General features: G+C 40.1%; 1 protein-coding gene across 1 annotated transcript in view; it reads right to left on the reverse strand.

The window, feature by feature from the left end:
• L3MBTL4 (L3MBTL histone methyl-lysine binding protein 4) overlaps positions 1–25,265 on the reverse strand; it is a 448,888-nt gene that overhangs the window by 147,058 nt on the left and 276,565 nt on the right. Inside the window, exon 14 of the mRNA XM_044243369.1 lies at positions 15,010–15,112. Within this exon, the coding sequence (XP_044099304.1) occupies positions 15,010–15,112 (103 nt within the window). The remainder of the gene's footprint in view (positions 1–15,009; positions 15,113–25,265) is intronic.

Here is a 25,265-nt window from a genome sequence, read left to right on the forward strand (position 1 = left end):
GCCCGGAAATGCCCGGAACGGTCCTGGAGGCTTTCCTCACATGCAGGCTAGAACGTCAGTTTGCTGTTTAACGGGACATGGCTCTTAGTTCCTTTTTAAAAGACAGTTTTCGTGTTTGTGAATTACCAGCAAAGAATTCTTAGATAAACGTGTGGGATGCGAGAAAGAGGCAGGGTGTCAGGCTTATGGGCGTGTGCATCCCTGCTCAGGAAATACTCAAAGCAGTGGTGCATGCTCTTTTATTCCGAGGTTCTGACATCTGTTTTACGAGCTAGTTTAAACAGCACAGAAGCCTGGCCAGATACACTTGATGGAAGGTTCAGGCCCACTTTAGGTGTGTAGAAGATTTGACTCCAGGATGGTTTTGACTCCAACATGGTTTTCCATGAAATATAAATTTTACTAGAAGGGATTTTAGTCTATTTTCATTATCCTGATACCTCTGCCTGCAAGACCCCTTGTCTCAGAGAAGGAGAAGTCATTTATCTACTCCACTCAGTGTCTGGCATAAAGGAGGCAAAACCAGGCCAACAACTGGGTAATATCCTCCAGAACAGAGGGCTGAAGAGCAAGGTCTCCTAATTCCCAATGCGGTGAAATTTTAACATTGTACTCTGTACTGTGTTTATTTTTAACCCATGACAGAGACACGCAAAGCAGACGAAAACCTAAACCAAACACTGTGGGCCATGGGGCTCCAACGAAGGCTCAGGCCAACACAGGTCCATTTCCAGGTCACTAGACAGTGGGATGACAATAGGCTTTGGTAACGCGGGCCTTAGAAGCTGACCACCCTCCTCTTGAGTTGGTCAACAGCCCAGGAGCCCCAGGGAACTCATTAACAGCTCTGACCCTGGATGTGTCTGCTCTCTCTGTCCTGTCATAAGAGGTCTCTGGAGGGGTAGGAGTGGCTGGGCAGCTTCCTTCCAGCTTGATGTCCCTTACACGTCAGACCATCAAAGGCCACATGCAGACACCTGTGGGTAATGTGTCCTGGGAAGGTCACTTCAATACTGCTGAGGTAATTTCTTTTTGCGAACTATTTTTTATTGAAGGGGACCTTACATTTAGAATGAGCAGACTGTAAACTGTTATCACCAACTGAACACTCTCCTGACATGAGCACCAGACCAAGAAACAGAGCCCCTCTGTTCCCCATTCTTCCAGTCATACCACCAAGAGTAACCAGAGCCTTGACATTCCTGCACGTATCTTTTAGTGGACGTACGCATGCATTTTTCTTTTTTCTTTTTTCTTTTTTTTAAACATTTTATTTATTTGACAGACAGAGAGCACAAGTAGGCAGAGAGGCAGGCAGAGAGAGGGGGAGGCAGGCAGAGAGAAGGGGGAAGCAGGCTCCCTCCTGAGCAGAGAGCCCGATGCGGGGCTCAATCCCAGGACCCTGGGATCATGACCTGAGCTGAAAGCAGAGGCTTAACCCACTGAGCCACCCAGGTGCCCCGTACGCATGCATTTTTGTGGGGCATATAACCAGGCACAGAATAGCCATATCTTTTAAAACAAATTCTGTTATTTACTACATAATTGATGTTTACCACATTGCATGACTGGCCTCCGAGATCAAAGCTTGGTTTATTATATTGGAATTATCTCTTCTCCATTCATACATGAACTTTCTTCAGCATGCATCATTGTAATTGAGGTCAATGACACTGTATCTATTTTAGTATTCAACGTGATCTTTTGGGATACATAGCACCACATTATTTACCTCACATTGGTGCTCTGGCATTTCTAACGCAGTCCTAAACCATCCTAAACGCACCCACTGTTATCACTGAAGGAATTAGAAAATTCACTAATTGCAGCTAGTTCTTATAAATAGGCAATTCACCTCTACCATCTGGCTCCACATAAAGATGAACAAATGAATATTAAATCTGACATATGTGGGCAATGAATTATAATAACAGACATTAGAGCATGATGCTGTACTTATTATATCATCAAGATGAGAAGAATAGAGACAAAGGGGTAATTAAAATCATCATATCTAGCTTAATATTTTCACAGCCTGAGACTTTATTTCAGATTTCTGATTTGTAAGTTTGTTACTGATAGTTCATGTTTGACAAGGAGTACTTGAACATCTCTACATACCAAAGAGGAGGCAGACATTCAGGTAGTTTATATTTTTCCTTATTATCTAGAGCAAAGTATAAGCAACAACTGGAATTGTGTTCAAGAGCCCCTGCCTTCCATGTGTGTGCATGTGTTTATGTATGTATTCCAGAGCTGTGAATCAAAAATGTATAGTTTGGAAGGAATCCTGGAGATCATTTTGTATTGCTCTTCCCTCATGAGGATACTGTTCTTGACCATCTCCTTAACAGCTGATTATCCAGATGGAGTAATTTTGTGGGTAGTTTAATCTTACCATTTCCCTTTCTGACCTAAATCTTCCTCATCTACAAGTCAAAGACTTAATTGCAACTAGCACCTATGCATCCAGAAGTAGTGAAAAGTGGACATCAGCCACTTGCTAGTTGTGCACTGGGAAGAGAAGACACAGTGTGTCCAGAACTCACTTTCTTCATTCATAAAATAGAGACAATAAAATTTACATCGTAGGGCTGCTCTGTGCATTAAGATATTAAGATAATGCATGTGAAAATGTTCTCAGAGAGGTTAAATGATGTACAAATATAACATGTTATTCATTGGTATTCTTATCTTGTATAACAGGCTCTTTCCAAAGGAGAAACATCAACTTTCAAATTTTGTACCAAACTTGGTCCGCCCTAATGTCTGCACTCCAAGTAATTTCCAAAAATTAGGGATACTGTCAACATTATCCTCACACATGGAAGGCAGACAGACTCTGGCTATGCTACATTTAATAATGGTAACTCTTTAAAAATTAGGAGAAGAGTCTCCAGAAGAAGCTTTACCTATAAGAAACCACAGTGGGTGAAACTTCCTAGTCTTAGGGATGTTATTTCTTAGGGGAAAACAATACATTTTAAATTAGATTACAGAGTTTCCTATGCATTCAGATTAGCTATGACAAATTCTTTGACAATTTGAGTAACTCTAGGAAGTCACAACAAACTGACTGGGGAGTCATATTCTCTTCTGTTGTGCCTGCAGATAATGGAAGGATCATTAATCTTGATTTTTGCAGTGTCTTTAGGAAGGCGGCTATTCCAACCCGGTTCTTTCTATTGACTATAGTTTTGTAGTTATAGGCCTTACATTTGGAATATAGATCCTGAACTCAAGATATTCACATTTTAACAAATAGTGAAATTTACATTTGGGTGAGTTCCTGGCAAGTGGAGTAAGCTCTGTCCAGGCAGTATGCTTTAGCTCTTCAGAAGATTATGCTGATGAATACCCAACTTTTGTAGCAACATGGACGGGACTGGAAGAGATTATGCTGAGTGAAATAAGTCAAGCAGAGAGAGTCAATTATCATATGGTTTCACTTATTTGTGGAGCATAACAAATAGCATGGAGGACAAGGGGCGTTAGAGAGGAGTAGGGAATTTGGGTAAATTGGAAGGGGAGGTGAACCATGAGAGACTATGGACTCTGAAAAACAGTCTGAGGGGTTTGAAGTGGCGGGGGGATGGGAGGTTGGGGTACCAGGTGGTGGGTATTATAGAGGGCACGGCTTGCATGGAGCACTGGGTGTGGTGAAAAAATAATGAATACTGTTTTTCTGAAAATAAATAAATTGGAAAAAAAAAAGAAGATTATGCTGATGAATTTCACTTAGAGTAACAATAGGTAGGTAAGGTAATTAACAGGGAAATGACAAATCATCTAGTCCAATAACTTTGTTTTGCAGATGGAAAAACTGAGACCCACAGATGTTGTGAACTTAACCCTTGTCCAACCATTTGAAATTATAAGGGACATTCTTAAATTATTTTTAATTAAGGGTTACATGCACTTGAAAGTTTTTATTTGAAAAAAAAAATGGAGAAATGAAGTTTTCCAGTGCAGGGATGATTATGTGTCAGGATCAGGTAAGAACTTTGCATCTGAAATGTCCCTCCTAATACCTGCCTAAGTGGAGCCACTGGAGGTAGTGATAGAGATGAATGAGAGCAGCCAAGAAAGCTGGCAAGCAGGTGCGAGAGGACTGCCAAGGGTCAGTACAAAAGATCAAACTAGCTCTGCCCCAGGATGCAGAGGCAAGAATGAAGAACTGAAAACAATAAGAGACAGAATGAGAGACAGGAAGGACAGATGCAGACGATCCAATGTCATCTAATGGAGATTTTGGAGAGAAGACTACAGATACCATACAAAATACTTGAAGATGATCTGAGATAAAAGAGGACTTTGGCCTAAAAGCTATGAAAGAACATACAGTATTACAGATCAACTAAAAAAAAAAAAAAGAAATAAATAAAGAAAGAAAAAGAAAGAAAAGAGAACCATATCTAGACATATGCAGGGCAATTTTAAATTTCATAGAACATACATAAACACATAAACATATTCTGTAAGAAAGCTTGACAAAAGAAGTGCAGATCACCTCTGCCACCATCAGTGGGGCTGGCATTAGACTCTGCCCACATGGCACAGAAACCAGAAGGTGATATGAAGCAATGCTGACAGAACTCTGAAGGAAAAGTTCTGGGCTTAAGACATTTATCTCCTCTCAGACTGACTTCATGCATGAGATACACAAAGATTTTAAGTATAATATATAGAAGCCACAGACAAATTAAAACAAACCTCGAAAAGAACAGTGCCATAACAAGGAATAATAGATGTTAGATCAATAAATAAGTGAATGGGAGTAAGGAGTACCCTTGTTGTGATGAGCACCAGGTGATGTAATGCAAGTGTTGAATCACTATATTGTACACCTAGAACTACTATCACACTGTATGTTAACTGACTGCAATTAAAATAAAAACTAAAAAATTCAATAACTGCACTGAAAGGGCTGAGGATACCTCTGGAACCAGTAAATATATAGAAGTAAGGGTACATGGTTGTTTTAAGTATGGCTGCAAAATTGTTTGCCCATTTCTGTTCTTTCTAAGAATTGAACTCTATTGCTTAAAAACTGAAAAGTTTAGAAAAGCGTACAGTATCTAATCGCAAGTTCAATTAATATAAGTGGGTATGTTGGATGAGGGGAAAAAAGAATAGCATTCAGTGTTTCAAGTTTCACAAAAGAAAGCCATATTAATGTTCTGTGACTTTGATGGTTACATAAACACAGTTGTAGGAATGCACTGGAAAAGTTCAGACTAACCATTATAGAAACTAAAAACTTTCCCTTTAAACTAGAACTCATTAATAAACAAAATGCTCTGGAACAGGAGGAAAAGAATGAAGGCAGGTCCCACCCATCCCTTGCCCCACAACTGTCACTAAAAAACAAACAAGCAAGCAAACAAAGACAAAAACTTATGACATAAAATATTTAGAATATGTACAATATATATAATAATTATAACAATAACTGCAAATAGGTCAAATTATATCAATAGAAAATGACTCTTAGATGGGACTTTACTTTTAAGACAGTTATATGCTTCTCACAAAAAGAATACCTAAATAAATTGACATGAAGTGCTAAAAATAATAGAATAGATAAAGATTTTCTCAAAATTAAAAAAAAATCCTGCTTGGCACTATTAACATGAGAAAATGCAGAGGACAGGGAAAAATAAAGATTAAGAATCATTTCTTACTAATACAGAATCCACCATACAAAGACATAACAGTATTAAAACTTTTGCACCAAATAAAATCTGATTAATGTATCTGAGAAATTTTTTACAAAACGAGAAACTATTTGATCTTTTACTGAGAAACAAATGGCAAAATTTTTATATCCTGTCTGATTTTACTCATGGAAAATACACATATACAAAAAAACCTGAAAAGTGAAACATATTTAAGGCATATAAGTTTGTAGTTGGAATATGAATGGTTTTTATTTGCTCTTGAATACTTCTGTATATTACCCAAAATTTTGCTATTGACCATGGATTAGTTCTTTAATACAATGGTATTAATTCAAAAGTAACAGGTGGTAAACTTTCTAGTTCTTAAGAGAATGGACTTTGTCTACATTTTTTTTTTTAAGATTTTACTTACTTATTTCAGAGAGATAGAGAGAGGAGAGAAAGAGACAGCATGAGAGGAGAGAAGGTCAGAGGGAGAAGCAGACTCCCTGTGGAGCACAGAGCCCAAGGTGGGACTCGATCCTCGGACTCCAGGATCATGACCTGAGACGAAAGCAGTTGCTAAACCAACTGAGCCACCCAGGTGCCCTTGATTTTGGTTTTTAAGGTGATTTAAAATTACCAGATATTATCATTTTGGCCTACCATTAATTGCTATAAACTGGTCTTATGTAGAAATAAACTAAAGTTACATCTACCTTCATTATAATAAGGATGCAATTCCTACAACCTTGACAATTCACATAATTTGAAATTTTGTACAAAATAAAATCCTTCGATTATGTCAAAGAATACTGTGTCTTTGGAATTCAACGCCCCCATTGCTAAGGATCCCATATGCAGTCTTCTCCCTTAAAGGGAAAAATCAGAATTCTCATACAATTATTTCCCAGTGAGTAAAATCAGACATACACATTAACCTTCAAGAATTTTAAGTAATGGGGGCGCCTGGGTGGCTCAGTGGGTTAAAGTCTCTGCCTTCGGCTCAGGTCATGATCCCAGGGTCCTGGGATTGAGCCCTGCATCGGGCTCTCTGTTCAGTGGGGAGCCTGCTTCCCCCTCTCTCTCTGCTGGCTGCTCCCCCTGCTTGTGATCTCTCTCTGTGAAATAAATAAATAAAATAAAATAAAAAAAAGAATTCTAAGTAATGGAGAGAAATGATTTAAAGACCCATGGCTGATCTTTCATTACTTTATCAATGCTTTTACTAAATTAGGTAATTAATCATGCCATTTTGACAATTAAAAGTGTTATCCCAAGTCAGATCCTCTTGTTCTTTTTACTTATTAAAGTAAAAGTACATATACAAGTTTATTTTTAAATTTCTACCTAGTTCAATTTCACAATGTGGTTACATAAAGTCAAAGAAAATGACAGGCCAAGTGACAAAGGAAACAGATGAACGTGAACACATGTCATAAAGGTACTCCCTTGGCACGATAAAGCTTTAACTGCAGGTGACAACAAATTAAGAAGTACTGTGCATATAAAATTAAAACCATGCTTTTGAGAATCCTTTTCAACACAGTATTCCAATCAGTCATTATAAATTCATAAAATTTACAGAGCCAATAAAAAGTAATTTTATACAATCTTTTATTTTCTATGGATATGAAGAAGAAAATGCTATTATGATAAGGCAAAACAACAATAAAGAGAAATAAAATTATATACTGTTAACTAAATGATTACTTGGGAAGTAAACCAAGTTTTCTTTTTTTTTTTTAAATATTTTATTTATTTATTTGACAGACAGAGATCACAAGTAGGCAGAGAGGCAGGCAGAGAGAGAGAGAGGGGAGGAAGCAGGCTCCCCGCTGAACAGAGAGCCCGATGTGGGGCTCGATCCCAGAACCCCGGGACCATGACCTGAGCCGAAGGCAGAGGCTTTAACCCACTGAGCCACCCAGGTGCCCCAGTAAACCAAGTTTTAAAAATAAGAGAAATGGGCGCCTGGGTGGCTCAGTGGGTTAAGCCTCTGCCTTCAGCTCAGGTCATGATCTCAGTGTCCTGGGATTGAGCCCCGAATCAGGCTCTCTGCTTGGCAAGGAGCCTGCTTCCTCCTCCTTTCTCTCTCTGCCTGCCTCTCTGCCTACTTGTGATCTCTCTCTGTCAAATAAATAAATAAAATCTTAAAAAAAATAAAAATAGAAAATATGGCAGATTAGAAAATTATATTTTCCTTTCTTCTTGGTAATGAATTCCTTCTCTCATTACTAAAATAATCAAATAAATGAATGAGAGGGCATAAATACATAAACAGCACAAAAGAAAAAATGACAGCAGATAAATCAATACATCTTTGAAGCTGGAAAATGGATATTGATGTGGGAAACAAAGGCAGAAGAAAAAGTACTAAATTTCCTTACTATCTGTAGCCCATTGACAAGTCCTTGAAAACAGAGTGACATTCCTCTAGGAACTCTGCTGCCTCCATGTTAATACTTCACTAAGGGCAAAAGATAATCTTAGCCCAACTCCCAGGATCCTGTAAGTCTACTTTAATAGATAAAAATTCCTTTAGAAACTTCCTTTATCTCTAACTCCCCATGATACATGTTGGCAATCATTCCCCAAGCATAAGACCCACAGATACACATCTGAAGGGTTTCATGACTCAGGTTTTATTAGACAGTAATAAATGATCTTTTCCCAACAATAGCTAGCCCCCTCAAGGTCCTGGAAACCTTGCTTCCAAAATTTCTTAGGGACTTCCGTTATCCCTAACCCCCTCCCAACTTGGAACTAGATAATGGGCCACACCTCTTGACCCCAGTGCAGTTCTTTCTGCTCATGGGTTCTGTCCCTGTACTTTAATAAAATCATCTTTTTACACCAAAGACATCTCAAGAATTCCTTTTTGGCTGTCGGCTTCAGACCCTAGCGTCTTTCCTATATCAGACAAGGACAGAGCCAAGAGTCTGCAGAGAGAGGATGATATAAGAATACCCAGGAAACTTTTGGAAACATCATGTCTGCTAGAAGGAACTTACTCAGAGGAGGAGGCTCACTGCTGGTGACAGGATCCTTGGCCTTAGCTGGGCAGTTGCCTGACCAGTCCAAGAAGCTTACCAGCAGGCGGGCCCCACATGTGCATACAAAGGTACATCCCAGCCTTCTGATGCCTCTCTCTCAAGAGTGAACACGGAGGACTGCTGGGCTTACCAGAATGTCCTTCATGTAATAGAAAGAAGCCAACCAACCTCACCCAAAACACAAGTACCTGGGAAAAAAGAGGATGTAGGGAGCAGAAAAACAACAGCCTCAAATACTGTCAGAGAGTAAAAAAAAAACAAAACAAACAAACAAAAAACCACACACACAAGCAAAAAAATCAGAACAAGATGCAATAAAAAAACTAATCAGAGAATAAGGATGCATTTTAAGAAACTGAAAAAAAAATCCCAGGACAATTAAAAATTTCAACCAAAGGACTATAAGTCAAGGTTGAAGAAACAGTCCATAGGAAAGAACAAAAGACAGGGAAGTCAGTGCTAGGGGAGAACATCAGAGCACATAGAAAAGAGGGCATTACTCAAAAATTACCATAGCAACATTTCCCAGAAACAAAAGACATGAGCTTGCTGATTGAACCTATGAATGAAATCTCATTTCAGAATACCAGTGATAAAAAGAAAGTCCTGAAAATATCCAGGGCTTGAGATTCTTACAAAGGGTGGGGTGGAAGAAGAGGAAGACCAATCCTTTCCTGAAGTGAAATTTGAATGACAGTTGACTTCTGGTATACAGAGGGAAAAATGGAGCGATGCCTTCAATATTCTGAAGAAAAAGGTTTCCAACTAGAATTCTATCCACAAGTCAATGACTATAGTTGAGGAGAGATAAAAAATACTTTTGATATTAAAAAAAAAATCCAACTACCTCCCACAAATCCTACCCCAAAACCTGGGAGAAAATAAACCAGGGACCAAGACTTGAAACCCAGGAAATCAAGTACATGGCAGAAAGGAGGCAAAGGGAATCCCAGGAGGCAGCAGAATCCCAATAATATGGCTGTGCAGCTCACCTGTAGAGAAACCGGCAAGGGCAGGGTGTTGGGTATGGTCTCCAGGTGTGGAGAAATGATGAATGGACCATCCAAGGGGCCCAACTGCTGCTGAGAGAGGATTTGGAGGGGAATGGCTTTGTCAAAGGAGTCCGGGCCAGGAGGCAGGGCTGGGAGGGATCAGAGAGGGTGCAGGGGTTTATGCTCAGAGGCCGCACTGCCAGGGAACCAGGAAGGAAACCCACCCAAGAAGCAGGGGAACAGCACAGCAAATGCTCTCCCTAAAGATGAAAATCCACTTCTAAGAATGCCAAGTGATTCATCAATGAGGTCAAGAGCCAGAGGAGTTCCACAGGCTCTGCACACCACTTATATACACACACTTACACAGTCCAGCACACTCCCCTGACAATACCCCCATCACACACACACATACACACAATTTCCCCAACACACACCGCACACTACACTACACACCCCACAGATGTACCTACTGTACCCACACACATTATACACACATATGAACACATCACATATATATACACATTCATACATACCAAACACACATATATGCCATGATACACACACACACATACACACACACTGGCAAACTGATTTATAAATCATGAATAGAGGCCAAGTTGTGCCATAAATTTCCATGAATAGCACCCTAAAAGTAGATTATCAGATATCCTTTCTTTTGAGCAGTAGATATCCCTTTTCTTTGTGTGTGTGTGTGTGTGTGTGTGTGTGTGTGTTTTCTTTATGGTTTGACACCAGCAATGTGTGTCCTGTATCTCACCTGGGAGCACTGGGGCAAGAGGTCCCTACCTCGTAACAATATCTGGCTCTTTGTGTAAAGAATGTCATTATTAGCTCCTTAACTAATTACCTTTGTATATTTTTTAAAGATTTTATTTATTTATTTGAGAGAGAACAGAAGCAGAGGGGTGAGGGGCGGAAAGAGAAGTAGGCTCCCTTCTGAGCAGCCCCCCACCCTCCCAACAAACCTGCCCTGACATGGAGCCCAAGCCCAGGATCCTGTGATAATGAGCTAGAGGCAGACGTTTACCAGACTGAGCACCCAGGTGCCCCCCTTTTGTATATTTTAGACACAGAGGTCGACCGAGTCTTTCCGAATCTGTGTTCTACTCAAGTTAGAAAAAACAAATTCCTGTCTAATCTTGGACCCTGGCTTAAATTAAGTTTACATTTTGTAGTCCCAATATTGTCATCTTTAAATATTTCTGTGTTAACAAACACACCTACTTCATTTTACTCACTATGTAAATTCATTCAAATAATATGTAAATTGTGTGATAATTGTGTACCAAAAGTCCTATTTTCATACAGATAAGAACTGATGCAATTTTTCCTAAATAATGGCTTATGCAGATTTTACATCAACTCTAAACAGCTCTGAATATTACTGTTAACCCCTTGACTATTTTAATGAAAAATAGAGTAAACCTGTCTGAAATCCATCTAAAAAGGATACCAAGAGGTCCACCTGATCTCTCAAAGAGTTCTATTATTTTCAGATGTCGTCAGCTATGTCCTGATGTCACAACTCTCCTTGCCCGCTGTACGAAACAAGACACTGACAACTTATTTTAAGAATATTGTTTACTTCCTTTCAAAACACCATGCCTTCAATATCAGAATCAGAAACTCTGACATAAAATGGTAAAAACAAGATTCACTCCTTGCAAGCACCTTGCTGCCCAGAGTATTTTACAGAAAAACTAAAATCACTGTCTTCCTATACTTCCAAGCATTCCCCAAGGCTTTGGAAGCAGAGGTCAATTGAGCCATTTTGTACAGGACTTTGTGAATCTGAAGGGGTTTCTACTTATATTATTTTCTTCCTCTTATTATTTTAAATGTAAAAATATTTGCCTAAAACTCTTCTGGACTAGAAACTGTAAAAAGCATTTTGTATAACGATGACTCCTAGGTAAAGGTACATATTTATGACTAGAAGAAAAAAAACTTTTGTTTTAGAAAATGCAAGTGTAATTCACATGCTTCAGGAAACTCAAGCTAGAGATGATTATGACAACAAATCCAGGGCTCTGGGAGAATGCAGCATTTTAAAATTCTCATCTCCTGCTTACCGTCTCGTTGACAAATAAGATGGAAAATGTATAATGACAACTTTGGGTATGTTAAGGCAAATTCCTAGTAGGTGTGTGTGTGTGTGTAATATTCTCAACAGATACCACCAAAGATATACACTGACGAACAATATTTTTCATGTTATACAACAATGTAAAATTAATACTACAGTAATGGGAATACATAAAAACAAACCCCAAAGAATATGAATGATTTATCGTAACTGTTCTTGCCCAATTAGTTCCAAGTTCTTAAGTTATACTCAACATTACATTTGTACATTGACTAACTTAGTAATGATATTCAGAATGTGATAACCTATAGAGAAGTGAAAACAACAATTGGTAGTTTAAAAAGAAATCAAAGTTTTAATTAAAAATGGATACAGTCAGTCAATTAGTAACTCTAGCATCTCAAAACTAAACTTGATAAGACAAGACCAGTCACTGAAAATGGTTAAAGCAAGAGAAAGAAATGCTCTGTGCCTACTGGAGCTAACCTTATATTGCCTATAACCTCTGCCCTCCATAACTGCTTTACAATCAACACTAACCCCACCAAGGACTTATCCTCATTCCATGAATACAAAATAGTATTAAATATAATAAAATCTCTTTTCACAGGTAAGTAAAAATTTGTCTGTCAGTTTAATCCTGTATAAGTTCTAAATGCAAGTTTAAGAACCATCCAGTTATCTAATTTTTGTCTTTTCTAATCTAGAAAGAAACTCATCACAGGTAGCTGTTTATTATTTTTTTCTGAGGTAATGGAATCATTAAGCTTTTGAAGACTTCAATTTACAGGAGCCTGCTCTATTATAACAAGGTCTAGGGCGGGAAGAGAGCCAAGACCCAGTCACAAAGGCATTGCCCTGAGCAGCCCTATGAATCGTTAGGTCTGGAGAAAGACTGCCTTGTGCTTTCTTTCTGACTATCATATAGGTGCAGTATTTGATTTTTCTGCTAGGCTTCACTGAATGCCTTTCTTTAAACTCTACTTCCACACTCTTCTAGTTTCTTCAGAAGTTCTGAGGCCAATCTTTAAAGGCTGCGTGATGGATGGAGGAAATCCTGTTGGACAGTCTCAATATTATTCATAATTAGATACTACAAATATGAACAACAACTGGGTCTGTCTGTGCCATACTGAATGAGAAAAGTTCCAGGAAGCGCTGGAACAAAGTGGAGCACACCCACTGTGACTCTGTTCGCTGTGTTTTCCGAATCCAAGCAGGGAGAAGCAAGCGAACCACATGAAGGAACAGTGTGGGAGCCAAGTCCGCTGTGATGAAGTGGGAGAAGAGACCTTGACTGAGCTACCTGGTAATCTTATCTCCAGGGGAATCACGCTGGAGCTGTCCGGGGTGATATTTGTTATTTCAGCCCCAGTGCCTCAGGAAGGTAAACCAGGCCAACCACAATGTTACAGTCTTCCTAACTTTCAGAATAATGACCCAAGTTTTGAAGGAAGGACTCACTTTTCATCTGGAAATAAGTGCCACTCAAAAATCTACTAGGAGAAGGCAGAACAGGGTAAATACTCTCACGGCTATGCTACATTGCTTTCTGTGCCATCCAGTATGGTGGACAATGGGCACACTTGGCTACATGTGATTGAGGAACTGAGGATTTAGTTTTTGTTTAATTTTGATTAGTTTTTAAAAGATTTTATTTATTTATTTGACAGAGAAAGAGAGATCACAAGTAGGCAGAGAGGCAGGCAAAGAGAGGGGAGGGGAAAAGCAGGCTAACCGCTGAGCAGAGAGCCCCATGTGAGGCTCGATCCCAGGACCCTGGGATCATGACCTGAGACAAAGGCAGAGGCTTAACACACTGAGCCATCCAGGTGCCCCATAATTTTGATTAATTTTAATTTAAACAGGCATATATGACTCGTGACTAATCATAGAGGGGTATGCAGTTCTAGATTTTAAAAAAACAAAAAGAAGCCCACAACAAAAGCCTGAGGAAGATTCTTCATAGCTATATACCCCTAAGGATGTCTGAAAAATGACTCTATCATTTTTCAACAAGGTATTCACCTAATACAGAGTCCCCCAAATGGTGTGACCACTCCCCCTCCCTCTCACTTTTTGTCCTTTACTCTCTTTTCTTCCTTCCCCCACATAACACCACAATGTCTCCAGAGATCTGTCCCCAGTCTCCTAGCCCATGAGTCCTACACATTTGCCCAAGTACCCAAGATGTCCACATATCTTTATTTCTTTTTTAATGGATTCTATATGACATCCTTTTAAGTGTTAATATTACATTTACACATATAACATATTCATTTATGCTATTTGGGATGTGATTACCATTATTCCTTATGGTAACATTTGCTTTGGTTCATTTAGAACTGTTTTCAGTGCTGGCTTCCAGGATTGCAACCACCTGGTAAAGCAAGACTTCCACATGGATCTCTTTTGTTCAAACAAATATTACCTTGCGTCACACATTTCATAACCTATTCTCTTCTCTTTCTACTTATCTATGACATTTATTTTATGTATTTTTCTACTTCAACAATTTTTTTTAGTTTACATATTCTATAACTATAGCACCATATGAATAATTCATCTCTATGTTATTTTACCAATTGATGGGAACAGAAAACATAGTAGGGACTTATATGGATTTATTTGTACTTCCTTTTTCTTAAAGCACTATCCTCTCTAAACTTTTCTGAAATATTGGATACATGGGTATATGCTTCAATATAACTTATACTTAATACTTTCTATTCTATCACTGAATTATCTCATCTCCAAATGACTAAGACATAAAGAAAGGGAAATAGGGGCGAGGTGAAAACAATAGGGGGGAGAGGCAAGAAGCTCTGGAATTTCTCTAGAAGACAGCAGGATGCAGCATTTGTGTGGAGAAAATTCAGGCCTGGGGTGGGACACAGAGTGGTGAGCACATCCCACAGAGCAGACACTTGTTAAGGAAAGTGTCAGACAGCAGAGGTTCTGGGAAGTGATGCAGGTCCAGGAAAGACCTCAAGGGTCCAAGAAAGCTCCAGGAAGGGCAGAGGTGGGCAGGCAGCAGGAAATGTCAAGTGGGGCCTTAGAGACACAGAGAAGGGAGCATGATGGGAAGGCATTTGGCTTCAAGAGAGTCATTTTTGATGCTACCTATAGCTGCTAATCTGCACACTGTTCCAATTCATCCCTAAAATAATTTAAACAAGAAAAATTTTTACCTGTGATGTCCTGAATACCGTGGACCACGGATATGGCCTATTCCTCGGCACCCTGGAGTAGGACAAACAGCTTGCCCTGGAAGGATTTTCACATCATTTGCTCCTTCAGGAAGTAAAAGAACATACCTTGAAAACACCCTCAGTAAAGAACTAGAAAGACTAAAATATGTAAATGATATTCATTGAGACTTTGCAAATTAAAAACAAACCATCACTAAAACACTTACTGGATACTTGTGATGTTTTATAACATGATTTAGCAGAAAATATCAGTGCTGTCATAGATAAAACTAACACAACTGATATCTGAGGCAGAGCGAAATATATAGGCATTGAAATGTTTTAAAAATATGAGAACATTCATCCATTTCTTTTAGAGAATCATACTGGCAAAGGTGATATAACCATGAGCTAAGAATGTGAAAGAGTGAGGTCTGGTTTGTGGTTCCCTTTGAAATTCCACTCAACCACAACAAGGCTCCCCCAAATACAGGACAGAAATTCAATAAATAGGGGTGCCTGGGTGGCTCAGTCAGTTAGGAGTCTGCCTTTGGCTCAGGTCATGATCCCAGGGTCCTGGGGTTGAGCCCTGTGGCAGGCTCTCTGCTTGGTGGGGTATCTATTTCTCCCTTTCATTCTGCCCCTCCGCTCTCCCTCTTTCTCTCTCTCTCTCTTAAAAAAATAAAATCTTAAAAAAAAAAATTCAGCTAATAAATGAGACATGCCAAAGATGGTGAACATAGCCCTAGCCCTGCTTAAGTAGCTTTCAAAGCTAGCTGAAAAAAAACACTGACTCCTACTCCACTTCACTAATACTATGTACAGTAACACTTATGCTGCTCTGATACTATTATAATGCTGTATGTACTTAATACTAGTATCAGTGCTAATATGTAACCACTCCAGGCCAGAGAGAAACTCTATCAAGCCCAAGGGCAATCTATCTCTAAAGATTATCAGGAGCTCAACCCTGTTTCTCTGTTCTGTGATTTTCCTCAGTTGCTCTCCCTTTAGAAAAAGCGCTCTGGATCTTGTCATCACACAAAATGACACTGCTTCCAAAAGCACTAAGCAAACAAGCCATCTTGACTACAAAATCGTATCCTTCCAGATTGCTTGCTGAGGTAGCCCAGCTGCCGATGATGGTTCAATATCCTGGGAGTTTCCAGGCCACAGAGTCCCTTCTTTCCCATCCTCACTTCTCTCCCTTCATAAATAACTCCCTTCCCTTTTCTTGGATTCTGCCAACCAGTAGCTCCCTTCTGTTGCGAATAACTTAAGCCCCCTTGCCTCGAAGACCTTCTGTGACAGGTGACTGTAGGAAGGATATAAAGAGCCTGCCATGGGTCAGCGGCACCACCCTGCTGGTCTGTGTTTTGCAGGAATAAGTTCTCCTAGAAAAAATTACACAATGGTGCAGATTCACTGTTAACAAAACTATGGTCTTCAGTGTCACCTGAGCCCCTCCCCACTCTCCCAGGCCTCTGCAAGCCTCTACCTCTGGTTCTCACTGCTGCCCCTGCCTGTACTTCACTGGGAAAACAGGAACCTGTCCTGGGGTATAGCATTCCCTCCTTCCTTTCCATCACAATGAGGAGCTCTCTCCCCTCCAGGGTGGGTCTCTTACCCTTTCCATTTGGGTCTCACCTATAGGGTCTTTAGGCTCTAATATATTCTTGTCACTCCTGCACTATCGAATCTTTTGTACCAGTATTTCAACAAATTCCAGTTTCCCCATCACAAAAAGAAAAAAAAAAAAGAGAAAACAAAACAGAAAACAAAAGATTAACACTCTCCTTGGGACTCACATTCCTGTTTAGGAGCCATTCACTGTTTTGCCTTTCCCAATCCGACTTCTCAGAGAAGTTATTTCTGTTTCCTCACATCTTGCTTCTCAAACCATATCATTCCCCTCAGGTCACTAATGACTGCTGTGCATGAAGCCAGTCATGTGCTACTGAGGATACATCACACTTGCTGCCTTGGTGCGATTACGCACTATCCCTTCTCAAGTTGTTACTGTCCACAAGCTTTGGTGGCAGCACCCCCCCCTCCCCCGCCCCTTGTTACTGTCCACAAGCTTTGGTGGCAGCACCCCCCCGCCCCCTACAGTTTCCTTGCTGCAAATGGGCATTCTCTTGGAATACTATTTGCCAGATCTCCCTCCTCTAGTTAACCTGAAGATGTCAGAGGACCTCAAGATAAGTTCCTGGGCTGCCATTTCTACAGCTTTGTTTATAACCTGCAAGCTGTAGATGCTCACAGGCTATATACAAGCCCACAGCCTATGTATAACAAATATTAGAAGGTACCACAGCAAATATTTAGACCTCAGAGACATTTTTGGTAAGTTTATTGAGTGAGAAGAAAATCTGTCTTAGACACTTATTATGCCTTCATAATTTTGCAAAACACCTTGAGGGATAAACAGAGAGAAACATGTTTCCTCATCTAAAGGTAGCTTTTGGAAGCAGCATTGAGAAAGAAACAACTTTTAAACAAATTCAATGAAAACTATAGTTAAAGAACTGTAAACAAGTCTCTAATTAAGAAGTATGTTTATGTCAGTCAGTAAATAAAATGATTTATAAGAAAGAAGCACAGAATATAAATAGAGTTTTCTCCAAACTGTGCCTCACAATCCACTACCAAGGCCACCGTCACAAAGACCTGGAATATTATACCTATAAACAAACCACCAAACAAATGCTCTCTGTCAGTCAGCCTGTCGCTCTGTGTGGACAACTTTCCAATAAACTGTCAGTGAAGGTTCTCTAATATGTTTTTCAGGACTATTTCAATGCACTTGATTAAATTAGGCTTGAAGTGATCTTTTAAATATTTATCAAGGCACACTTATCTCCAATGTCCCGATGGGGGTTATATTTCTCTACTTGTTAGATACATACGGAAGAGTATGACCTCAACTATTACGAGAAGAGTTATTACATTAAGAACCGCAAGCAAGGATCATAACAAAGAAGAAGTAGAGAAGAACATGCAATAAAAAAGCATGGAATCTAACAATTTTCCTTGGTACATTTTGTATGATGAAGTTTAATGGGTTGACTCAACGGTGAATTAGACAGCCATCTGTTGGGGAAAAGAAACCTGTGAATTCTATAATCCTTCATATTATTGCCTCTAGGATAAGGGAACCTATGATAAAATTAATGTTTTTTTCCTCAGAAAATAATTGCATTATTACCAAGAATATCTTCCTTTTAACTTGGATACTTAAAGAATTAAGTCTCAAGAAGAAAATGTTCTCAACTTGACATCATTCTTTTTTAGAGAGACCATCCTGAACATTTTACCCTTCCTTGCCTGCTTTTTGCCACTTTAACTGAAATCGATTTCCTAGTTTATCTGCTGAGCCCCTGTCTCCCTTCACTAGAGTCAGGACATTGACCTTATCTAATGAGTTTACCACTGGAGCCCCAGAATCCACTACAAGTAGCAACTGGCACATAATAAATACCAAATAAAAACATTTTATAAATGAATCAAAAATCACAAAGACAGCAACAATTAACACCTGTAGGCATTATTTGGCATATCCTGACCACCATGCTGGAAGCTAATCCCCACTTTACTCCTATTTCAGAGCTTAGCTTGTCTAAAATCAATCTCTGGTTTTCTATTTCTGAATACCATAAGCTATTATCAAGCACTAATAGCTCCTAATTTATTCCAAGTCTTCTGTGAAAATTGTACTTAGGCAGGAGTCAATCTAATGGCATAGTTCTTCCTGCAAAGGCAAAACAAAATTGAAAATATCCTTGTAGACTGGAAATTATCTGAGTAAGGAGCAATGCTTCACACTCACATGATACAGTAAGTAAAATGTCCTAATGGGCCCCCCATTCACATGGAATTATGTGGCTGCCATCAGCAGCCCAGGCAGACACTATAGTTGCCCACCCAAAGTCCATTCCCTCTTTCTTGCTGACTGAACCCTGATTTGGTTCAAGGCAGCAATGTGCCCAGCTAAAAATGTTGGCTTTGCCAGCCTCTCACATCTAGATGTGGTCATTTGACATCATCTGGGACAATAAGACCTAAGGGAAGTGCAACATAAGGATGTCCACAAAGGCTTCTTTCCTGGTAGGAGGGTAAAGGTGATGCCGGAATTGCTTTGCCCATGTCCTCCCCTTCCTCGACCTTCATGAAATGCAGACGGAAGAGCTCACAAGGTTGACAAGCACAAAGACGAAAGCAAAAGTGTTGAAGAATAACCTCTTTGATTAAACCATTGTAAACAGATTTTTGTGTGACTTGCAGCTGAAAAGTCCATACAAGAAAACAGCGATTTTATTGTGTTTATCCTTTTGTGAAATCAAATAATTGTTCTAAGACAAAAGCAAGAATTGCATATGAATATTTGATCTATTTGTCATGTAAAGAAGATGTAAGATATTAAGGGAAAAATCAATACACTAAAGAGCTCGCACCCATTGCTAAAAAATGAGAAAGGGAATTGGCCTTTATTTCAAAATGGTGGAAACTGGTGACCACCAGTGACGTGAGTGAAAAGGCTTTACTGGTCTAGTAAGTGTGGGTTAGAGGCTGCGTTCTCGGCTCTCTTTCTAAGCAGGAAGCAGCCCCCCCCACGAACTGTTATTTTATTGGGTCTAGAGGTGATTGGGGGCAGAATGACAATGGCACTGAAGCAAATGAAGGGGTTCTGTTCCATTATGTATATATGTGAGCTCCGCACTGATGTGGGCCCACATCAGGGCACGAGGATCAAGCAGCAGGCTTCCTAGCTAATTACCACTGCCAGAAAAGTTTTCAGTTCAACCTGATTCATTTCATAAGTGTTTTACAGAGAAATGACTTTACCATCAGGGGGTAATATCTGCTGGAGGATACACAGAAAAGTGGAACAGATTTAAATCTGATACTGCTAGCAGATAAGTTAAGATAATTTAACTCTTATTTTCTTGATACTATTTTTTAAATAATAGTTTTTTTGAATAGCCACTGAGAGTTATTTACTCATTTAAAGAGGTACTGAGTGCCTGCTATATACCAGACAGGATTTGGAGGGCCAAGGATATGGCAGCAGACCAAACAGAAAGACCTGTTGTCCCTGGAGCTTATGTTCTGTTGCCAAAGATAGAATAAACACTCATTGAGAAACACAATGGAATGTCAGATAGTGATAGTGCTAGGAAGACATAAAGTCATGGGGCAGAAGTGGGGATGCTCTGAAGGCTGGTAGTCAGGGGAGAAGTCTTGACATTCGATTCTACATGGAGTGAGAGCACATTTCTGGAAGAACAGCAGGAAGGCCAGTGTGGTTGGAGCCAAAAAGGAAAGCAGGCAAGAGATGAGATCTCACAGGCCAAAGGGACATTCTGGGTTAGGTGGGGGCTCTGGAGAACAGAAAGGGCTGAAGAATAATTAAGAATATACTTACTGAGCCTGTTCTTTGAGGGGCACAGTAGGCAAGGGCCTGGGGCAGGCTGTGCCTTATGGTGGGGTCTAGAGGTACCCTGCAACCATGGTGTCTACACCTGGTGCTTAAGGCCATGGATTAGGTGAGATCCCATGGTGAGTTAGTGTCAGTGGAGGAGAGAAGAGGCCTGAGGCCTGAGCTCTGGGAAACAGAGTAGGTAGAGGCGAAAAGAGCATGAGGAAGGGGTGGAGAAGGTGCAGCCAGGCAGAGCCATGCATCCTCCATGGAGAAGGACATGCAGACAGTGCACCAGGAAGCAAGTCAGGGGCTATGACCATGTGCTGAGGAAGGGCACCTGTTCCCCGGCTATGTGTATGCAGTGCAGAGCTGCTGGGACTGGAGTGGGACCGTTTTTGGTCACTGGATGCCAAGAAGCCCGACTCAAGGTAAGGAAGTGTGGAAGAGAAAAAAGGGGCAGACCTGGGCACTAAGTGCTCTCCACCCAGAGCACTAGTTTTCTTGGCAAAACAGGCCCCAAGACCATCAGCTGAAATTAAGAATGGAGCAAGGGAAGGAGCAGATTTAAATCTGGATCTTAAAAGAAATAAATAAAGGAAACTATTCAGATATGCACGTGTTTCCATTTCATACACTTAGGATTCTTTGGTAGGTAATCTTAGGATTTCACTCACTGTCTTTATTTTAGGAAGAAACCTTTAGGGCAGTACCCTGTTTTGTTTTATTTTGTTTTTTTTTTCCTCCTGCCCTGCCCCCAGAAAATTTATTTTACAGTTGTTAAGAAGATTTAATGAAATAATTACCCCTGATGCTAGAGAATGCAAAGAATAAGCATACCTTTCAAACTGAAATTATAGATTAATCATACTTATTCTTTATCTCATAATGAAATTAGGGACAACAAATACCCATTATACTATAATAATGAGTTTCTCAAACAGAAGAAGAAAACAGTGTTGAAGAAAATAATGTAACCAAACACCATGTTTGCTTGTCCAAGGTTTCAGGCTGTCAGTTTTCATGATATGTAAGCAAAATAGAATAATAATTTTGTGAAATGGAAATGCAACCTAAGAATAAGAAAAGGTTTCTACAAATGTGACTGTTTTGTCTAACCTGTTGATCTAGAAAAACCTTTAAAATATAACCATGGCAATAGCTGTAATGGAAGGCAAACTAATCACCTACCTGATGCAGGACCCCATCTAGAAATGTGCCCGAGTCCTGCTCTGTGGCCAGTGGTGACAATGATACTTATTCTACTGCGGCGAGCACCATGATCACCCCGTGGTGAGAAGAGTTCAGCAGCAATGTTAGCCTTCTGAAAGCCCCTCCCACGGATCCGACTAGAGCTTCCCACTGAACACTTATGGTCAAAAGTGAAACATGTTCTACTGGGATCTGCTCAGTATTTAAAAGGAGACAGAACAGTGGGCAAAGATTTCCTTAGCAAATATAAAATGCACTTATCACATACGGAGTTTTAAATAAGAGACAGAATAACATGGTGGGTAACTGGTCAATAACAAGGGGAGCCCAGAAAAATCGGATCTCGTGCTTAAGTATGGACACAGGATTGGGGCATCAATTTGTACCCAACTGTTTACACAAAACTAGGCTCTTCTCATATTATCAAATAGCAGAGACCTTCATAAAATGCCAACCTGTTTTGTAACCCAGTTTTTAACCTTTCAAATAATCAGAAAAACAATACTCTTGATTAATGGAAGGGAAAAATTGGGAGAGGTCCACAAAGATAATGCAGAAGCACAGAATTTTAAGAGTAGAAAAAACTTTGGGCGTTACTGGTTCACATGAAATATCTGGTTTGCATGTTACTGAACTAAATTGAATTAAACTTGCCTCTAGTGCATAACCATACTGGGGTGAAAGGCAGGCGGTAGGGGGCAATATGTGTATAACAGCAAGTCAAACAAAACTACTTCACTAGACTGTACTGTATCATTGTTTGCATTACTTTTAAGAAAGAAATAAAAGTAGATGCATTTGTCTTCTAAATCTTAACTTTTACATAAATTCTTTCAAAGCTATTATAAAAACTGGGGTACCTGGGTGGCTCAGTCACTTAAGTGTCTGCCTTCGGCTCACGTCATGACCCAGGGATCCTCAGATGGAACCCTGTGTCAGACTCCCTACTCAAAGAGATTCTGCTTCTCCCTCTCCCTCTGCCCTCCCCACTCACCCCACCCTGGCTTGTGCTCTCTCTCAAATAAATAAATAAAAATCTTAAAAAAATTCCCAGCTACTGTAAAAGCTAAAACTACTTTCTTTTGTGCTACATCTCCCCTCATTTGTCTTTTATATGAAATCAGCTTTCTTTTTTTTAAATTTAATTTATTTTTTATTAACATATAATGTATTATTAGCCCCAGGAGTACAGGTCTGTGAATCATTGGGCCTACACACTTCACAGCACTCACCATAGAACATACCTACCCCAATGTCCATAACCCAGCCACCCTATCTTTACCCTCCCACCCCCCAGCAACCCTCAGTTTGTTTTGTGAGAATAAGAGTCTCTTATGGTTTGTCTCCTTCCTGATCCCATCTTATTTCATGAAATCAACTTTCTTAAAAACAACAACAACAACTAATTTGGTATTTGGTATATGTAAATGAATTACTCCTATCTAATCAAAACAAAAATGCTGCAACCTTCCCTTTCTCTCCTCACTCTATACTCTATTTCTGTTTCTCTACCCTTCCCGACCTCATGCTCTCTTTCTGTCCCCTCTCCGCCCTTCCTTTCTCCCTCTACTTTGCCCCCTGCAACAGGACACTAAACAGAATCCCAAAGGATGGTAACTATGCCTTCCTTACTCCTAGAACTTTTCTTATTCATGTGAAGAGAGATACAAAACTGACCTAAAACTGTATTCATGTTTGTTTTTGAGCATCTCCAATCCCTTAACTGATTTTTCTCCTTTTACCAAAAGAAGAAGTTATTTAGAAGAATTAAACTATGAAGTGGTTCTAAAAAGGGGTGATGATAACATCTTTCCAATAACCTGTAAATAACTCCTAAAGTAGAACTGGGCATTAATGCCCAATCCCTCCAAAAATTAGCACCTCGACTATTCTAAATGTTGAGAGTTGTTTGGGAAGCTTGTTTATATGTATATAATTAATTGTGATTTCTACTCTAAACCTAACACTACAATTAATGACATTCCTGTATTAAGTAACTTGTGATTAGTCTTGGCAGAATTGCCATGTTTTAGTGGGAAGGAAACCCTCTACCCTGAGGTCGGTAACACATGCCTGGATGAAATGGAAGGAGCAGCCCACCTTTCCTCCAAGACTTGTGTACTAGTTTACTCACTGGGGGCTTTGAGTTAGTTTGGATTATTGGCTTGAGGGAGAAGGATGAGCGCTTCCTGCCTGTAAAGGGTTAGTGCCGCCCAGAAGGACCTCCGTGCAAGATAGGCAAGAGACCACACCTGCTCCGTGCTACCTACTCAAAACAGCAAATAACAGCACCCTTTTCATCACAGATATGAAGATGCTCCATTCTGAGAAGGAGAGAAAGTGCCCCTCATATGGTCTGACCATGAAATGTTAACTTGCCGATGGCTGAGTAAGTGTCCATGGTACCTGCCCTTTGAGTCCACTCTAAAGCAGCAGGACAATAACCTAGCAGGTTCTGCATAGGCCAGACACCATGGGCACAGCCACAGAGGATCAGGAGAAGCTGGAAAGAATTCAGATATTTGGACATATAAAGTTCAGGTCCCCAAAAATCTAAATTCCAGGGGTAAGCTTATGGATCTTACTTAGGTGTTCCTTCTCAGGTTGGAAACCACTGGCCTAGACCACTCTTAGTTTTACAATAAGGAAATAATGCTTTGGGAGATCAAATTCTTTGTGCCCGATCATAAATCATACCATGGCAGTCAGGACAAGAATTCAAGCTTCTTAACTTGCAGATCTGTGCTCTTTTCACTCTGCTATGCTGCCCAAGATGCAACCTCTATACTCAACACTTCTATAGGTTTATAGACAAAAAACTTCTGAACATGCTATCCCTTGCTTTAAAGCTTAAGCAACAGCAACGGAACCACACATGTGTTAGTCAAATATCTGGAATGAACAGAGTGAAGTCTGGGTGATTGCACCATGCTACACAGCGACAGCAACAGATACAGCGGGAGTGCGCACAGCGAGCCGGAGACCACCACGGGAGCGCACGCACACACAGTAAGTCAGAGACCAACATGGGATCACGCAGAGAGAGTTGGAGATCACCGCTGCTCTCCTCACACACCTTACAAGAGGCGCAGTTTCCTGAGATGGCAATGGTCCAGGTATGGTCTTCATATAGCATGACCTGGAACTCACGCCACTCACAGTGCCTTCAGCTCAGTACATGCTGACTGTCCGGTTCAGTGATGGAGGACTAACCCTCTGCACTAGGCTGAGCGAGACACGCTTTTCAGTAATTGTGACTAAAAACACATCCTGCCTTTACTTGGGGAAGGTGGAAAGCTAACCCTGGAATCAGATGGGAGACTTCACTGTGTTGCCGTTTTCCCTGACCATCTGATACTGTAGGGAATTCGTGGGCAGGTATTATATAAAGAGTCGGCTCCTAATGACTTTCATTACAAAACAGGTCCATTGATACGAAGAAGAGAGTGATGACTTAAAAACAAAGGATGGAGGATTTTCTCTTCCCTATAAAAAACACCAGCTACACGTTAAAGATTATAAACTTCCACAGACACTTCTTTCACCCTGCTCTGCCATTCCTTGAAACATATGCAGAAAAAGAGTCAAGCAAAGCAGCATTAAAGAGTGTAGGATTATTCGAGGG

The sequence above is a fragment of the Neovison vison genome, chromosome 3, assembly GCF_020171115.1.
Source record: "Neovison vison isolate M4711 chromosome 3, ASM_NN_V1, whole genome shotgun sequence".
NCBI lineage: Eukaryota > Metazoa > Chordata > Mammalia > Carnivora > Mustelidae > Neogale > Neogale vison.